Source organism: Microtus oregoni, unplaced genomic scaffold (assembly GCF_018167655.1).
Source record: "Microtus oregoni isolate MIOR12 unplaced genomic scaffold, Mior012 000014F_ref0000157, whole genome shotgun sequence".
Taxonomy (NCBI): domain Eukaryota; kingdom Metazoa; phylum Chordata; class Mammalia; order Rodentia; family Cricetidae; genus Microtus; species Microtus oregoni.
In genome coordinates this window covers 3,425,764-3,440,951 of record NW_024543073.1, presented here as the reverse complement: position 1 = coordinate 3,440,951, position 15,188 = coordinate 3,425,764, and the positions used below count along the sequence as shown (strand labels likewise).

General features: G+C 43.6%; 1 protein-coding gene across 1 annotated transcript; it reads right to left on the bottom strand.

The window, feature by feature from the left end:
- Window positions 1–207: 207 nt before the first annotated feature.
- On the bottom strand, window positions 208–9,905 carry LOC121455941 (granzyme A-like). The gene is made up of 5 exons (XM_041663727.1): window positions 9,680–9,905; window positions 5,775–5,922; window positions 4,003–4,144; window positions 2,234–2,506; window positions 208–664 (listed from the first exon to the last, which is right to left on the bottom strand). Exons 1-5 carry the CDS (start codon window positions 9,759–9,761, stop codon window positions 512–514), a joined length of 798 nt encoding a protein of 265 aa, XP_041519661.1. The 5' UTR covers window positions 9,762–9,905; the 3' UTR covers window positions 208–511.
- Window positions 9,906–15,188: the final 5,283 nt, after the last annotated feature.

Below are 15,188 nucleotides of genomic sequence, written 5' to 3'. Positions count from 1 at the left end.
GTTGTCTCTTGGAAGCCTGCTCTTTTCTGAAGAGGATGTAGAGGGGGTATGGGTCTAGGTAGAGGGGAGGTAGGGAGGAGCTAGGAGGAGTGGAGGAAGGGGATACTCTGGTTGGGTGTATTGTATGAGAAAAGAATCTATTTTCAATAAAAGCTCTCTCTCTCTCTCTCACACACACACTCTAAATGCCATAGGTATTTGAGAGTTGTATTTGGAAGAGTGAAGAATATTTTAGCTTTCCCCAGGACTACTGGTTTCTTTTAATTGACACACAGAAAGCATCAGCCTGACCCTCTTCTCAGGGCTCTCTCTTGCCACAGAAAGAGTTAAATGCTAAGCTGCAGTCTTAGTGACCAACAGGGCAGTGCAAGCTGGTGACTGGTGATCATGCCAGACAGGCCATGGCTGGCACAGTTAGGAAGAAGTGCTTCATGGGACAAGTGAAGTTTCAGACCCCTTTGCTGGATCTCTTCCGGTGGTAACCTTGGGGGTCTGCTTTGAAGGAATGGTGTTACATAACTCCTGCAATGGTTTTCTGTATCCAGCTGAGATATTTGTTAGTAAGAAGAATGTAGACACCAGGCTTCTTGGGGTCACCACATTTCCCAAAGGAAGTGACACCCCTGAAAATGTTATCACATATCAGAGGACTTCCAGAATCCCCCTGGAACAGAAAGGCATGTGTTTTAAGTATGGTGCTTTTCCAAGATACTTACTAATATTTTATCCATCCATCCATCCATCCATCCATCCATCTATCCATCCATCTTTCCATCCATCTATCCATCCATCCATCTATCCATCCATCCATCTATCCATCCATCCATCCATCCATCCATCTATCCCTCCCTCCCTCCCTCCCTCCCTCCCTCCTTCCCTCCCTTTTATTTCTCTTTCCTGATTTAAAAGCAAAGTTTAAGTTTCATTTAACTAGAAATAATCATGGGATGATAAACAAGACTCAGAAAGACAAATAGCACATTTTTCTTATATGTAAAAACTAGATTAAAAATTGAGAATGAGAGGCTGAGGCAGGAGGATTATTGTGAGTTTCAGGCTAGCCTGAGTTACAATGTAAGTCCTTGTCTCAGAAACAAAAACTAAATTGAAGGGACAGAATAACATGACAGTAAGGAGAGGAGAGTTTGAAAGAGGAAGGGGAATGGCAGGCAGGTGGGGGAGAACAGAGAGAGCAACACAGTATGTATGACTAGTACAAGGTAGGTGTGTGTGTGTGTGTGTGTGTGTGTGTGTGTGTGTGTGCATGTGCAGGTCTCTGTGTGAATGAAAATTTCATAATGAAACCCATTATTCTTCACACCAGAATGAGAAAACAAATCAAGTAGAAGAGATTCTCAAATTGAAAAACAAAGCAAAAGTCTTCTCCCTCGCTTGTCAGCTCTTAGCATCCACGCGAGGGCTTTTTGGTTCATGGGCATCTATGTTTTCCAGTTGCTCGCCTTTCTCAAGGGTGGCTCTGCAGCAGTGAAGAATCACTTCTATCAGTAAGACAAGAAGAGATTGCAAGTCTCCTTTCATTGACTTGTGCCCTCTTTTAAAATTAAATAATAATAATTATTGATATTAATAATTAATAAAATCAACAATTATCATTATATCCATATCTCTCTCCCTGTCCCTGTCGCTCTGTGTATATGTATATATGCTCCTATGCCACAGTGTGGAGGTCAGAGGACAACTTGTATGAGTTGATTCTCTCTTCTATGTGGAATCTGGGGATCAAATTCAGATGTGTCAGCAAGCACCTTTACCCACTGATTCACAGTGTTATCCCTTTAAAAAAATTTAAAAATTATATGTTTTCTCTCTTGACCAGTATGTCAGAGGAAGACATATGTTGGGACAATTAGAAAGCTTGATCTGAGGTCCCAAATATCCCTTTTCTAAGGAGGACACCAGATAAGTCATCTTAGACAGAAGGGCAGTTTTTGATATCTCAAACAATGTTTAGGTTATTTTTTTTTCAGGAATTTGTAAGTTCTCATTTCACCTTATTTCTGGCTGTTTCCTGAAATTGACCATTAGAAAATAGAGACCACTCCCCGAGGGGGTCTATTGAGGAATGGAGAATGGTGCCACCACCCAAGGGACAAGCAGGGGTCCTTAGACAGAAAAAGGAAAGACAACTTTTCACCACGGTCTTTCTAGAAGATTCCTCTACACCTTTCATTCCCCAGAGTCAAAGGACAGTTAGATAGTTTAATTTACATACACTGCACGAATCATCTTCCCCTTTCCTGCCGCCTGCACAGAGCATGCTGTTGTCCACCAACTGTTTGAAAGCATAATGCTTTGGGTCGTTGCAGACTCTTCGGTCGATCACGGTGACATTGACTTCTCTCAAAATGTTGGAAACTTTGCAAGAATCTCTTTTGGTGCTCCCCCATCCAGCCACATGACACTTGGTGTGGGGTTTCACATCCTCGCCTCTTTCCGGGAGGCGAAGGATTCCCACTGCTTTGGTGATCGCTGCTTTACCATCCAGCTGAAAACACAGAGCTGCTTATGGCCTCGCGAACATCACAGGCAGAGGGAGAAACACAACCTGAAGTGTAGCCAAGGGGGTTGAGTGCCCAGGGGTGGGGATGAAGCTACTTTTCACCCATCCGGGAAGCAAGGCAGGAATTAGCATAGGGCTGAGAGGTGACCCAGGGAAAGCCAGGGCTGGTGATCTATAGGAAAATAGTGAGAGGAAATAGGCTGGAAGAATGGGGACAAGGAAGGTGAAGGTCCTGTCAGAGGCTTGTGACTCTCTCTCCTTACCCCAGGGGTAAAGATTCAGAACTCCTGAGCTCAGCCTTATTCTTGCTATGAAGTTCACCATCAACGCTTGAAGTTTTGTGAGAAACTGTGGGCCCCTTCTCCTGTCACTCTTTTCTGGGCCTGTCTTGCTTCATCCTACATTCTACATCCCTCTTAATGAGCCTGATCACATCACCGTCCTGCTTACATCACTTCCCTAAATGTTCAAATTCTAGCCAAGGTGCACAAAGCCCACCTTTGTAGTCTGCGTCCCGGTTTCCCCCTCAATTGCAAACCTCATCCTAACTCCTTTTCTTTCCTCTTCCTTCAAGCTATTCCTGGTACCCAGCAGAATTCCCTGACCATCTGCTCTTCCCTGGTGCTCCCATGTTATCTTGGCCATGGATAAGCAGAACGCGGTCAGCTCAGGACCATCTGTCTGCCTCTCTGTGGACTGAATACCTTCAGGGGGAGTCCCACTTACAACGTGTCTTCTGTAAAAGAGGTAGGCAGACTGCACTAACCACTGAGCAGGGGCCTCCACCCTCCTGATAGCTCTCGGCTTCCTCACAGACTGTCAGTACCAGATAAGGCGGGCCCAACCAACAAAGGGAACAATCACAAGGTGGCTCTGTAGTCAAGTTTGAGTAGGGACAAAACTGATGCCATTGTCCACAACCCCCAAATGATCAAAGACCACTGGTTAAAATGCACAGTGGCTGTGTCGTTAACAATCACCACACTGGCTCTTTCCCTTCTGCTTCCTAGGTGAGACTGTAAAGAAGCTTCATCATGGAGCTAGCCCACTTGCTGACAGCGCTCCATTCAGAACAGACTCTCAGTTTCTCAGAGCTCTACCAGGCTGTCAGGCTGAGCTCCAGGGTCCCCTGCTTGTCCTCTCAGGGACTCTACCCTAGGAGTTTCCCAGAGAGGCCATCTCCCCTGTTGAGTGTCAGCACAGACATGTCTCACTGTGGGGGACTCCTGGTGGCCTTTCGTGGGTGAGCATCCACACTATAGACAGCCTGGTGCTGCCACGGTAACAATTTGTGAGAAACTGCTAGTTGAAGGAACACCAGTGGCCAAGTGCTGGATCCCCACCCTCCTGAGGAGCCTCACACTTGGAATCCAGCTGGTTTGTGGTGTGTGCTCACACTCATGTAGTAGTTGGTTTCAGGTTACACTGTCTGTTTACTAAAAGTTACAAGAGAAAGACAAAAAAATTCCAAGCATATTTACCTGAAGGAGTTGAAGATCTCCTTGAAATGTCTCAGGGTCATAGCATGGGTAGGAAATTGCCCTCTTAATGGAAAACATCTGTTCAAGTTTCTCTTTCTGAGCTACAGAGTGGGCACCAAGAATAACTTGAGGCTTGCCTCTCCTGAAAAGAAAATCAAACAACACTTAGTAAAGAGAACAGAGAAAACTCAGCTCCGGGTTTAATGTCCTCAGTGTTTGCAGCTGGCGTCAGAGTTAGAAACAAGTACAAAATGGGACCAGGGCTTAAAGAACTCTGTTTGGTGTTTTGATGTCTTCTACCTAAGACTCCCTACATGTGTTAGGATGCAGTCCAGTTGCCATGTGTTTTCAAGGAGAAAGCAACCAGGGAGTTCCTGACTTAGGGGAAAAAACAATTTGAGTTGGGATAGCCTGGAGAGGTGGGGAGCAGGGCATCCCTGGACAGGCACTGTGGCTTTGGGTGGCTGGGGGTTGGGGGGAGGACCTGGGCTCTGCTGGAGTAAAGGAGGAGCTTCCCATGTCTTCAGCTGCTTCGGATTTGTGCAGCAAAGTCTGTAGTGGCCTTCTGGGTGGATGACACCCAGTGGAAAGAGCCAACCCAAAGGCATAGCGTGCTCTGACCTTTGTGTTCTCCAGAAAAACAGTAAACCTTATTGTTGTATTCAAAATAGGAAAGATGCTCCAAGGCCTGCTTTTAGGAACCCAAAGAAAGAGATGCTTTATCAGTGAAACTGTGAAATCAAGAATTTCACACCCACATGCAGATGAACATGGACAGCCCTCCTATAAACACACACACACACACACACACACACACACACACACACACATCCACCCATCCACCCCACCCTTTCCTCCCCCCAGACCCTGCTGCCTCACGTATGGGCATGTACATAGACCCACACAGAGACTCACCTCCTCCAGCCAAACACAAACACAGAAGCAAGCAGAACTAGAGCTAACTCCTAATCTAGTTCATGAACCAATGAGAGACGAGAAAAACTGTATCCCAACTTGTTGGGTCAACTTGTTATCATTTGGTCCTGTCAATTGATGAATTTGTCAGTGCCTAGCTTTCTCATTTGCATAAATTGTGCTGATGTTTTTACTTGACAAATTTTATTTCGTACCACAGCACAACTTCATATATAATTTTAAGCTGAATTTTTGATTCAGGCAATTTGTGCCAGAGTGAACAGGGACTATCAGGAAGTGCTTATCAACAACAGATATCATTTAAAGAACAGTAGTTCCTCATGATAAATATGACTCTGTCTTGACAATAATGACTCAAACCATTAGTGAAAGTTATAGGGTACTAGTATTTTTTCACATAATCAAGGAGTAGTAATTTCCTGGGATCACTCTAAAATACCCTATTAAGGTGGGAAAAGACCAGTGACAGGGAACAAATGAGCTGTAACCATAGGACACACTCAGTGTGATTGACATTGATTGTGTAAAGATGCCTGTGAACCCAACAGGGACAGAATACTGTGAGAGATTGTGTGCAAGTGATCAGACCGGGTGAGTTAACTGGGTGCTGTTATGTCCCTATCTTTTCCAGTTCTAATACTGTTATTTATATTAGTATTGTGCATTTTAGTCTTATACTATCTGGCCCTTGTTTGTGAGGCAAATATCACAACAGGATACGGTGCTGGTTATGGGTACCCACTTTCTTCTCCATTCCACACTAATTGTGGCTTTGGACTGGGTAGCTCTGAGTCAACACTGGGCGTGAGAGGAGCTGAGAGTGAGGGAAGACTTACAGGTCACAGTGAGCAGCGGTCAGGACCCAGTTTTCGTTGATCAAAGCCCCTGCGCAGATTTCCAGCCCTTTGATGAGAGCCATGTAGCGTCTGGCGTGGGATGGAACCTCATTTCCTCCTATAATTCCCTTACAGGATTCTGGAAAAACTAAGAGATTGATAGAGAGTGAAATCCTTGCTTATGTAATCATCCTTTACCCCAGGACAGTTTGGCTGAAAAAAAAAAATTACCCTGCAAATTCTTAGCTGTGTGTTCTGTGCCAGGGAACAGAGTAGATCAAGCTCCCAGGCTCTGGCTAGTGCTTGCTGCTGGAGCATTTGCCCCAGGGCTGTGTTCCCAGCCACACACACACACACACACACACACACACACACACACACACGCACACACACATGCTTCACAGCACTGGCTCAAGCTCAGCTGAGTGCTTGGCTTTTGTTTTGTTTGTTTGTTTGGGTCTCATGTAGCCCATGCTTGCCTCAAACTGGCTCGGTTGTCATCCTACCTCTGCCCCCCAAATGCTAGGATTGCAGCAATGTACCACATCAGACTTAGAGTTTAGCTTTAACTTTTAATATAAGCAAACATCCCTACTTTTACTTTCTATGCCATGTACCTAAATTTATGCTGTCTCTTTTTCCCTCTCTCTTTCCTGCTTTTCCCTACCGTAGTCTCTCTTCTTTCCACTTCTTGGTACCCGTTTATTCTTTTTTACCCTCTTCTTCTTGCCATTTCTTTTATTATCCTTTTTTCTCATTATGATTAAATGACAAATACATAGAATGCGTTTCTTTCTGTGTGATAGGTCTCAGACTTTATTATCATGGTAATAACTTATAGCCCATATTTAAACGATACATTCCATAGACCCACTTGAGGGGATGGTTTGGGACCAGGAAACTTTTATGTTAAATAAGCATCTTGATTGTGATGCAGGTGGTCCTCTGAGCAGCAGAGGACTGTGGATGTGTCTAGGAAAGAAGTGATTGATCCTAATTGTGACGCTGTGGCCTGTCATCACCAGCAGATGGCATCTCACAGAGTCATTTGATACAGGGTAGACATCCCAGATCACCAAGTGGCCAGAAGCTGGGGGGCTGGAAGGGAGTAAGGAAGACTGAGTGGGCAGCATCCTTGATTGAACCTCCCGGGACTTGGCTCTAGCCTCAAACAGACTTTCTGCTACTCAGTTTGCATGGAAACTAATTCTCTACTCTCTTGTGCAGAAGCAAAGATACCGAGAGCCTTCTTGAATTGTCACAGATTTTTAAAAAAATCTATTATTAGTAAAATCTACCCATGTAAGTAAAAACAAACAAACAAACAAACAAACAAACAAATAAACTGTAGCATTTTAATGCCTGGACAGGAAAAGGTATTTGTTGTGTTAATCTGCCTATAAAGAAGTTCAGCCCACTGATTTGGTTTTCTGAGCCTCATGTTAGAATTCTTTATGTGTATGAGTGTTTAGTTTAGCCTGCATGTATGCCTGTGGAGGTCAGAAGAAAGCCTTAGATCCCCAGGAACTGGAGTTTTGGTGGTAGTGAGCCACCATGTGGGTGGTGGGAACTGAACCTGGGTCCTGTGCAGGATTTAACTGTGCAAGCTCTCTCAACGGTTCCCAGCCCCCATTGTTGCACTAACAGAATTAAAATTAATTTCTAATCAATTCACAATCATTCCATTTTTCCACAACTATTTTTTGAGCATCTGCTATTAAAACAGAAGTGAATGGAACACAATTCTCTCCACCCAAGACTGTAGCACTAGGAAGGCGGACAGGACAGGCAAGGCTGGTATTGTGTGCCATTCACAAAGGGAGACAGAGCTTGGGAGTGTTTGGCCCGGATATCTATGAGGAGCTGCAAGGTCTCAGAGATAGGAGCTGCTAAGTCTTCTTGAAGGAGGTTTAAAGGTACATAAGATTTCAGGTGAGGCTAAAGGAGGTTTCAAACCAGTTAAGCAAAAGGCAGAGCTCTGGGGATCCTGAGAAGGAAATGGGTGCCCACGAAGTGATGCCAAATTGAGCTTGTTGGTCATCTTCATTTAAACTCTTTTGAGGCGCAGTTTTAATATGCTTTCAGACTTTAACATTTTAATTGCATATATATACATATATTATTATATGTGCATATATACATATATATTTTTCCCAAGGTCCGACTTATCCTGTTGCTATTCTTTTCATTGTTCTGTTTGCATTTACCCCTGCTTCTGCAGTTTTTTCTGATCTCTCTGCGTAACTGGATCTTGAATTCTTCCCTAGCAGAGTTCAAATCACCTATTCAAAATGTAGGCGGGAAATGTCAGGCGACTTTTTAAAGTTCAGGGTGCAGGGAGGTTAGAGTGGGGAGGAAGTCTCTTTTCTGGGCGTTGGCGCCCCCTACAGGTGGGACACTGGAGTATTGGCCTTAAAAACTCACACTATAATAACAAGTTTATTATCTGTATGGCAGTTTTAGTAAACGTATTAAAAGTAAAGAAAACATGGCTTTGTGGGAGCCTAGGCAGTTTGGATGCTCACCTTACTAGACCTGGATGGAGGTGGGTGGTTCTTGGACTTCCCACAGGGCAGGGAACCCTGATCGCTCTTTGGGCTGACTAGGGAGGGGGACTTGATTGGGGGAGAGGGGAGGGAAATGGGAGGCGGTGGCGGGGAGGAGACAGAAATCTTTAATAAATAAATAAATTAAAAAAAAGTAAAGAAAACATTCAGAAGCTATAGTGACAGTACTAATGGAGTATCCATGACTCTCAGGCACCCACTCGTTACTGACACCCCTCATAATGTTAATTACAATGGAAGACAGGGGTGTTTTTCCAGGTAGATAAGATAAGAATGAAGTTTAAACACCCAAGTTCACACCACTAATAATGTCAAAGCATTGTCCTAACACAGTCCCACATAGTGCAAGCCCATATTTTCCCATTGTGAAGCACAGCCCTCTCCAGTCGTAGCTTCTTTCATAGTCTTTTCTTTTAACATTTTTCTTACAGAGCTATGAGAATCTAATAGAACAAGACATACACATGCAATTTAAAATTTTGCATATAACGTTGGGACAGCCACGGACTTTCTGATGTCTAAGCAGGGCCTTGAATAGGCGCTCAGATCCCGTGCCAGTGCTCCAGTTCTGAAGATGTAATTGAACCTGAAATCAGAACTTAAGCCCAGCAACTTCTACTAACCAGCTGCGTGTTCAGATCATTTGGGAACCTTTGGTCTTGGTTTCCCAAGTGTGAGATGGAGATGATGACATCACAGATGATGACATTGAGCATCTTAGTGTTCATGAGCCAGTGTCCGTGAGCCAGTTAATATGCTGTTATTTTTTATGAGTTTTATTAAGGATAGGCATTTGTTCATGTGCATTCATATGTATGCATATGTGTGTGTGCATGTGTGCATACCTGTGTGTATGGAGTTAAGATTATTTTACACTGATACTGTTATTGTCTTCATCATCCCACTGCTGGGCATGAACACAGCTACAAGCAAAATCTTGAACCTAAACGTTGTAAGACTTACCTGAGAGCATTCAGTTGTACTTACATAATTGGCAGGTCAGTTAATCCAGCCTGTACATCCCTACTTTAATGGCAGTTTTTCACTTAAAGACCTTGCTTGGTAGAGGTCTGGATTTGTAAGAGTCACTAAATGTGGCTGATGCTTTCATATTATGGCCTCAGACACTTAGATACATCTATCTATCATATCTATCTATCTATCTATCTATCTATCGCTATCACCTTTTAGATAGCAAAGACAAAGGGTGCATTAAAAATAATCGGGGCATTATCATTTTCTTTCCCCTTTTATATAACATTTAACATAATTTAAACCAATATAGAGTTCTATTTTCTCATGAGCAAAAGGACAAAAGCATACAAAAGTATGTCTTACCTCCAGAAACCAGAAGGAAAATGATGGCCGTGGGGAGAAAGGAGGCAGGAGGCATCCTGCTGCTTCCAGTGTCCATCTGCATCTGGAGAGTGCTATTCTAGTGCTATTCTACTGGCTTCAGTAACACAGGAGACACAGAGCTCTTTGCCCTGCCTCCTGCCCCCTCTCCCTTGTGTTATGTAGAAGCTATTGGTGTTTTATTACTGGAAAGTTAAGTCTTATTTTATCTGTGGTGTGAGTACTTACTTGTTTCATAAGCTGCATTTATTTCCTTTGGGGTTAGGTGTTTCCTATCCAAAAGGGCAAATGTGAAGTCATGGGACTATGCTAATTAAGAAAAAAAACATTAGAAAGAAAAAACTGTGCTTAAAAGGAAGTAATCCAATAAAAATGGGCTAAATCTGAATAGATACTTCTTCAGAGAAGTCTGTGATGGCCAAGGAGCAGATGCAGCAATCACCAGGGAAGTGTAAATCAATTAGAATGGCTGTCATCAAGAATAACATGTTAGAGTCACTTTTGTCTCTGTTGATGGGAATGCAGATTAGTACAGGTTTCATGGAAAACAGTGTGGGATCCCTTAAAACTAAAAACAGATTATTATAGGATCCCACAGTCCCACTGCTGAGTGTGTATGTCCAAAGGAGATGAAATTATTATATCGAAGAGATACTTAGAGGGGCCAAAGAGATGGCTCAGTGATGAAGAGCATTTGCTGCTCTTACTTAGGATTAGATTTCAATTCCTAGGTGCCCATGAGGGGCATCTTATGACTGCCTGTAACTCCAGCTCCAGGGGATCTGATGTCTTCTCCTGGCTTCCTTGGCTACCCAAATGCATGTGCACCATACATGTGGACATGTGCACATAAACATACAAACAGATACTCATAAATAAAAGAATCAAAGTCTTAAAAAAACAGGGATAGTTACACGTCCATTCTTATGGCAGCACTAGTCATACACGCTACGATTGGGAATCAACCTGGATTGCTCGTCAGTGGATCAATGGTACCTCCCACGAAGACTCCTCATGACTGGTTTGCACAATTTGTTCTTCATATCCTTATGCTAGCAGGTCTGAAGGGTTTAGGATGGGAGAGGGTGGGTTTGTCTCTAAGGAGAAGTAAAATAACAAGAACTGCAATGAATGGGCAGGTGGGGGGAATGGGGTCTGTTTAGTCCTTTCAGCCAGCAAGCAAAGAACAGATTAACTGCACAGGGCAGGATGAGAGTAATTGGTCCACATGCTACAAAGAAATTAGAGGAGCATGAGGTGATAAGGGAGGGAGAATGTGTGGGTTCCAGGGGGTGCCCTGGAATCGTCTGTCCTCACAAGGACAGAGGTTATGGAGCAGTTGCAGTAACCTTGGCCTGACAATCGCAAGGCAATGATGGATTTAGACTCAAAGTCATGGCAACTCCAGTTTAAATTAAGACAACCAAACTGCTGGCCAATGCTGGAAAACCCTGGAATGTGTAGCTGAGAAAACATTTCAACATGAGATTAGTAGTGGTTGAGACTGTAACTTTTCCTACTCAAGTCTTTTTAGAGATTGTGCTCCCACAAACCTGGAGAGGACCCTGACTAAATAGTTGTGTACCTCTAGCTGCTTGTGGGGAGCTTCATCTCTCTCACACACAAAAATGGAGGTGCTATGTGCATTGTAGAGGCCCTTTATCACAGGAGGCCTGGCTAAGAACCTGTATCATACATCAGTGAGATTCCTCAGGTAATCTCTGCCTCACGTGCTTAGGTCTCCTATGCGCCCAGCTGTTACCATGGCAACCAGGATCTGCATAGATCCACCCAACATTCCCTTAATTTAATCCCTCACAATGTATTTCTCATCTTGCATTTCTGACCACTCCCATTGCCATTGGGGATGAAATGTTGAAAGATTTTCTTGGAAGATCCAGAAATAGAGATAAGGCCAGGAAATGCCTGCTGAGGAAAATCCAATCAATGCACACAGATCCACTGTAAGACTTCTCCTTTGAGTGTAGATTAAACAAAACTGATTTGCAATATAACCTAGAAAGTAGCTCCACCGTGCCCCCTCCAGAGGTGACTGAGGTGGCAGTGAACCCCGCAGACACTTGCCCTCACCCCTTTGAATTTCCACCCTGCTGCTCTGGCTCACTGTAATGGTCTGTCCTGTCCCTTTAAGAGACAAGCCACTCCCACTCCCTCCCGTCTGCTGAGGCAGGCAGATCTTACTTCCTGCTTGTAGCCTGAGTCTCTCCCCTTTTTCCATCTCCCTCTTGAAGAGGCAGCTTCTGGGTAGAAATGTCAAATAGGAATGAGGTCTATAGGGCTGGGGATATAACTAAGTTGACGGTCTTTGCCTAGCATGCATGAAGCTGGAAAATTAGTTTGTCCAGATGCTCAGAAAAGAATAGCACAAATATCAGCCAACACAAGCAGTAAGTGTCTGTGTGGCCTGGACAATATCAGTTTTGTGGAATGATGGAGCAAAACCCCGATTGGAATGGATTTAGGGGAGAACTAGAGTAGATAGATTGGAGTCAGGGAGCAAAATAGCATAAAGGAAAAATGCTACCATAAAGAAGATGAGTTCACGGAATTGAGAATCCAGGGCACTGCACAGATACTGAATCACCTAAGGCAAGACAGAAAGAGTGTATAGAAAGAATTCTAACCCAGGGTCTAGAGTATTTTAGAAATGAAGGAGATCCTAAAAAAACACTAACTGGAGTGAACATGTGGCCCAGCAGTTTCCTCCTGAATGCACACAAAGGAAATAATGGCAGGGACCAAAACAGATTCTTGTCGAGTATTAGCTATATCCAGGAGGTGAGGCCAACCCAACACCACTAGTAGGTGACTAGACACACAGCCGAGCATTATTCAGCCATAAGAGAGAGCGACGTTCTCATACGTGCTGTGACAAGAATGAGCCTTAAAGAGATTGTGCCATCTGGAAGAAATCAGTCAAAGGGAAAAGTATATGATTCAGCTTATTTGAAATATTTAAATATGAAAACTCATTGGGACAGATAGATTAAAGGTTACCAGGTGCTGAGGGGAAGAGAGAATAGGAAGGCATTGACTAATGGTTATGGGGTTTCTGCTATGAAGTAATAAAAAAGATTTTGAAATGCAGCAGTGAGAATTTGAATCATCATGCATCTATTTAATATTATTGAATTATATTACTAATACACCTAAAATGACATTTTTATAAAACATCCAGTATTTAAATTAGTGGTGTGATATACCTAAAATCCTTGAATTATACGTTATATGTTTGGTCTATGTCTTCATGCAGTGACTAAACAAATTCAGAAATGCATGACTGTCCCAGCAGGCAGAGCAGGTGCAGCAGCATGCAAGGCAGCCAGTGGTTTAGGCGGGGACTTGAAGAGACACACTGCGGTGTGCTGGGAACCTGGGGAGGGCAGTCCATTACCTAGAAAACCCACTACACAGAAACTTTGGGCCTAGACCACATCTAAACAAATTCTAACCAAATGAATTTGGTGAGAACCCCATCAAAGTCTGTTCTCATGTCAGGGTTCAATCTGAATCCCCGGTTCAGAAAGTCAGTGAATTACAGTGGACTCTTTGCCCCACCCCATCCTTTATTGAAGGACAGAAAAGAACAGTTCTAGCCTACAGCTCTGGCAGAAGCACAGGCGTCCATGGCCTACTGCAACCTCTACTCCAGTCCGCGCCTTCCTGACCTGCACTCCCTGCCCTCAAATTCTCCTTGTCTACTTTACAGAAAGCCATCATCAATAAGTAAATGTACTCTAACACCTGTAATATATTCCTTCCTGCTCTGGATTCAGGTGCTCTGTAAATTCAGACGCAAACAATAATTTCCTAACTGATTACGTCTGTAGCTGGGAAGTTTGCAGCCTCTCCCCTAATGTGAGTTTCTGCCCTCCATTTCAACAAGCATCCATCCTTAGCAAGTTTTCACTCTAGGTCAGAACTGAGTATTGTTATGAACATGCTACTCTGAGACCATGTCTAACCTCCCTCCCACCTTGAAGCAGACTTCTGCCCCTTATATCTTATATATGCAAACACTCTGGAGTTGCCACTGCCTCTATATTGGTGCCAGAAGAAATCCCTCTTTACCAAATACAGATCCTTTGCCTGTGAAAAACCTTAACTGACTGGTGTTGACAATTACCTTTCTTCTCTGGAAGTGGGCAAAATACCTTCCAGCACTACAAATGCTAGCCAGTAGGGGTGAGGCTTCTAGCTGGGCACCTGCTCAATTTTTCCATGTTCAATTACAGAAGTGACATCTTCAGCAATAGGGCCTAACCTTCAGGTTGTGGAGGGGAACCAAAGCCTTTGCAATAGCTTGTGATGTTTAGGAGTCTATAGGACCCCTTTGGCCAATGACTCAAAATTTCTAGCATCAGGGTGGAGGGTGGAGTGTACTTGGTTGCATTAGATATCTAGTTAGGGCCTTGTCTCCCCCATTGTATGGTGACTCCACTTAAATTCATTTTTAATATGTATATATTTATGAAGTGTGGTAAGGCTCCTGTCCTGCTTGTTTGTGGGTGTCATCTTTGGGGGGAACCTGAGAAGGCTGGGTGCTGGTCACATCCTGGCATAGCTGGTCTCTTTGCTCCTGTCCAGTGTTTGTGGTATGGGAATGTCTGGTGTCTCTTACACCTGTTTAAGGTATTGGCAGAACAGAGGACGAAGTTAAGGGAAAAACAATTTTAGGACCAGGGAATTGAGGGGGATGTATCTGACCTGTTTAAGGTGGAGCAGACAGTACGGAACTAATACCACATAATTAGAGTCTTAATAAAACAGGCAATGGGTAGGGTAGAAGGAATACTTGAAAATATGATTATTGTCTTTAGTCCCAGCATTCGGGAGGCAGAGGCAGATGTATCTCTGTGAGTTCAATGCCAACCTGTTCTACAGAGGAAATTCCAGGGCAGCCAGAGCTACACAGAGAAACCTTGTCTCAAGAAACCAATAAACAAGCAAACAAATAAATTATATGATTAATAATAGAATGTTTCATTCTTAGAGGAAGACTAGAAGGATTCTTTACTTTCTTTGTTAGCCAGGGCTTACACCTGCAGTTGGAGCCTTTGTGGACATACTTGAACAATCTTAACTCTCTAAGCCAATTTCTAGAATATTCTGCTAAGTTCCTCATGAAGAATTTACTGGGGACATTTTGGGAATCTCATGGTCTACGCAGAGATCAGCATTGCTAACATCAAGGCTCTGGTCATAATAATAATGTGTCCTTATTATATTAAGTAATGCTGCCTCTGCTAGTTCATGATTTAACATCACTGTCACGCATGATCACAGCTGAACCTGACTCATGGGGCCGTGAAGAGGATTATAGTAAGCAACGGTCATGACCATGACCTGCTTGGTCTAGGGAGATCTTGGATATTTCTCCCTGCTTCTCAGGTGATTACCAAACACTTGTCATAGAGTGCTGATGTAAAGTACTGCCTGCCATATAACACTAGGCAAGTGGTACCCATCC

Bases quoted from the DNA above. Each gene is read 5' to 3' on its own strand.
- LOC121455941 (XM_041663727.1), bottom strand. From the start codon at position 9,761: ATGCAGATGGACACTGGAAGCAGCAGGATGCCTCCTGCCTCCTTTCTC. The intron at 5,923-9,679 runs GTAAGACATACT...TCAATCTCTTAG, and splicing joins TTTCCTTCTGGTTTCTGGAG to TTTTTCCAGAATCCTGTAAG. The intron at 2,507-4,002 runs GTAAATATGCTT...CTGTGTTTTCAG, and splicing joins GAGATCTTCAACTCCTTCAG to CTGGATGGTAAAGCAGCGAT.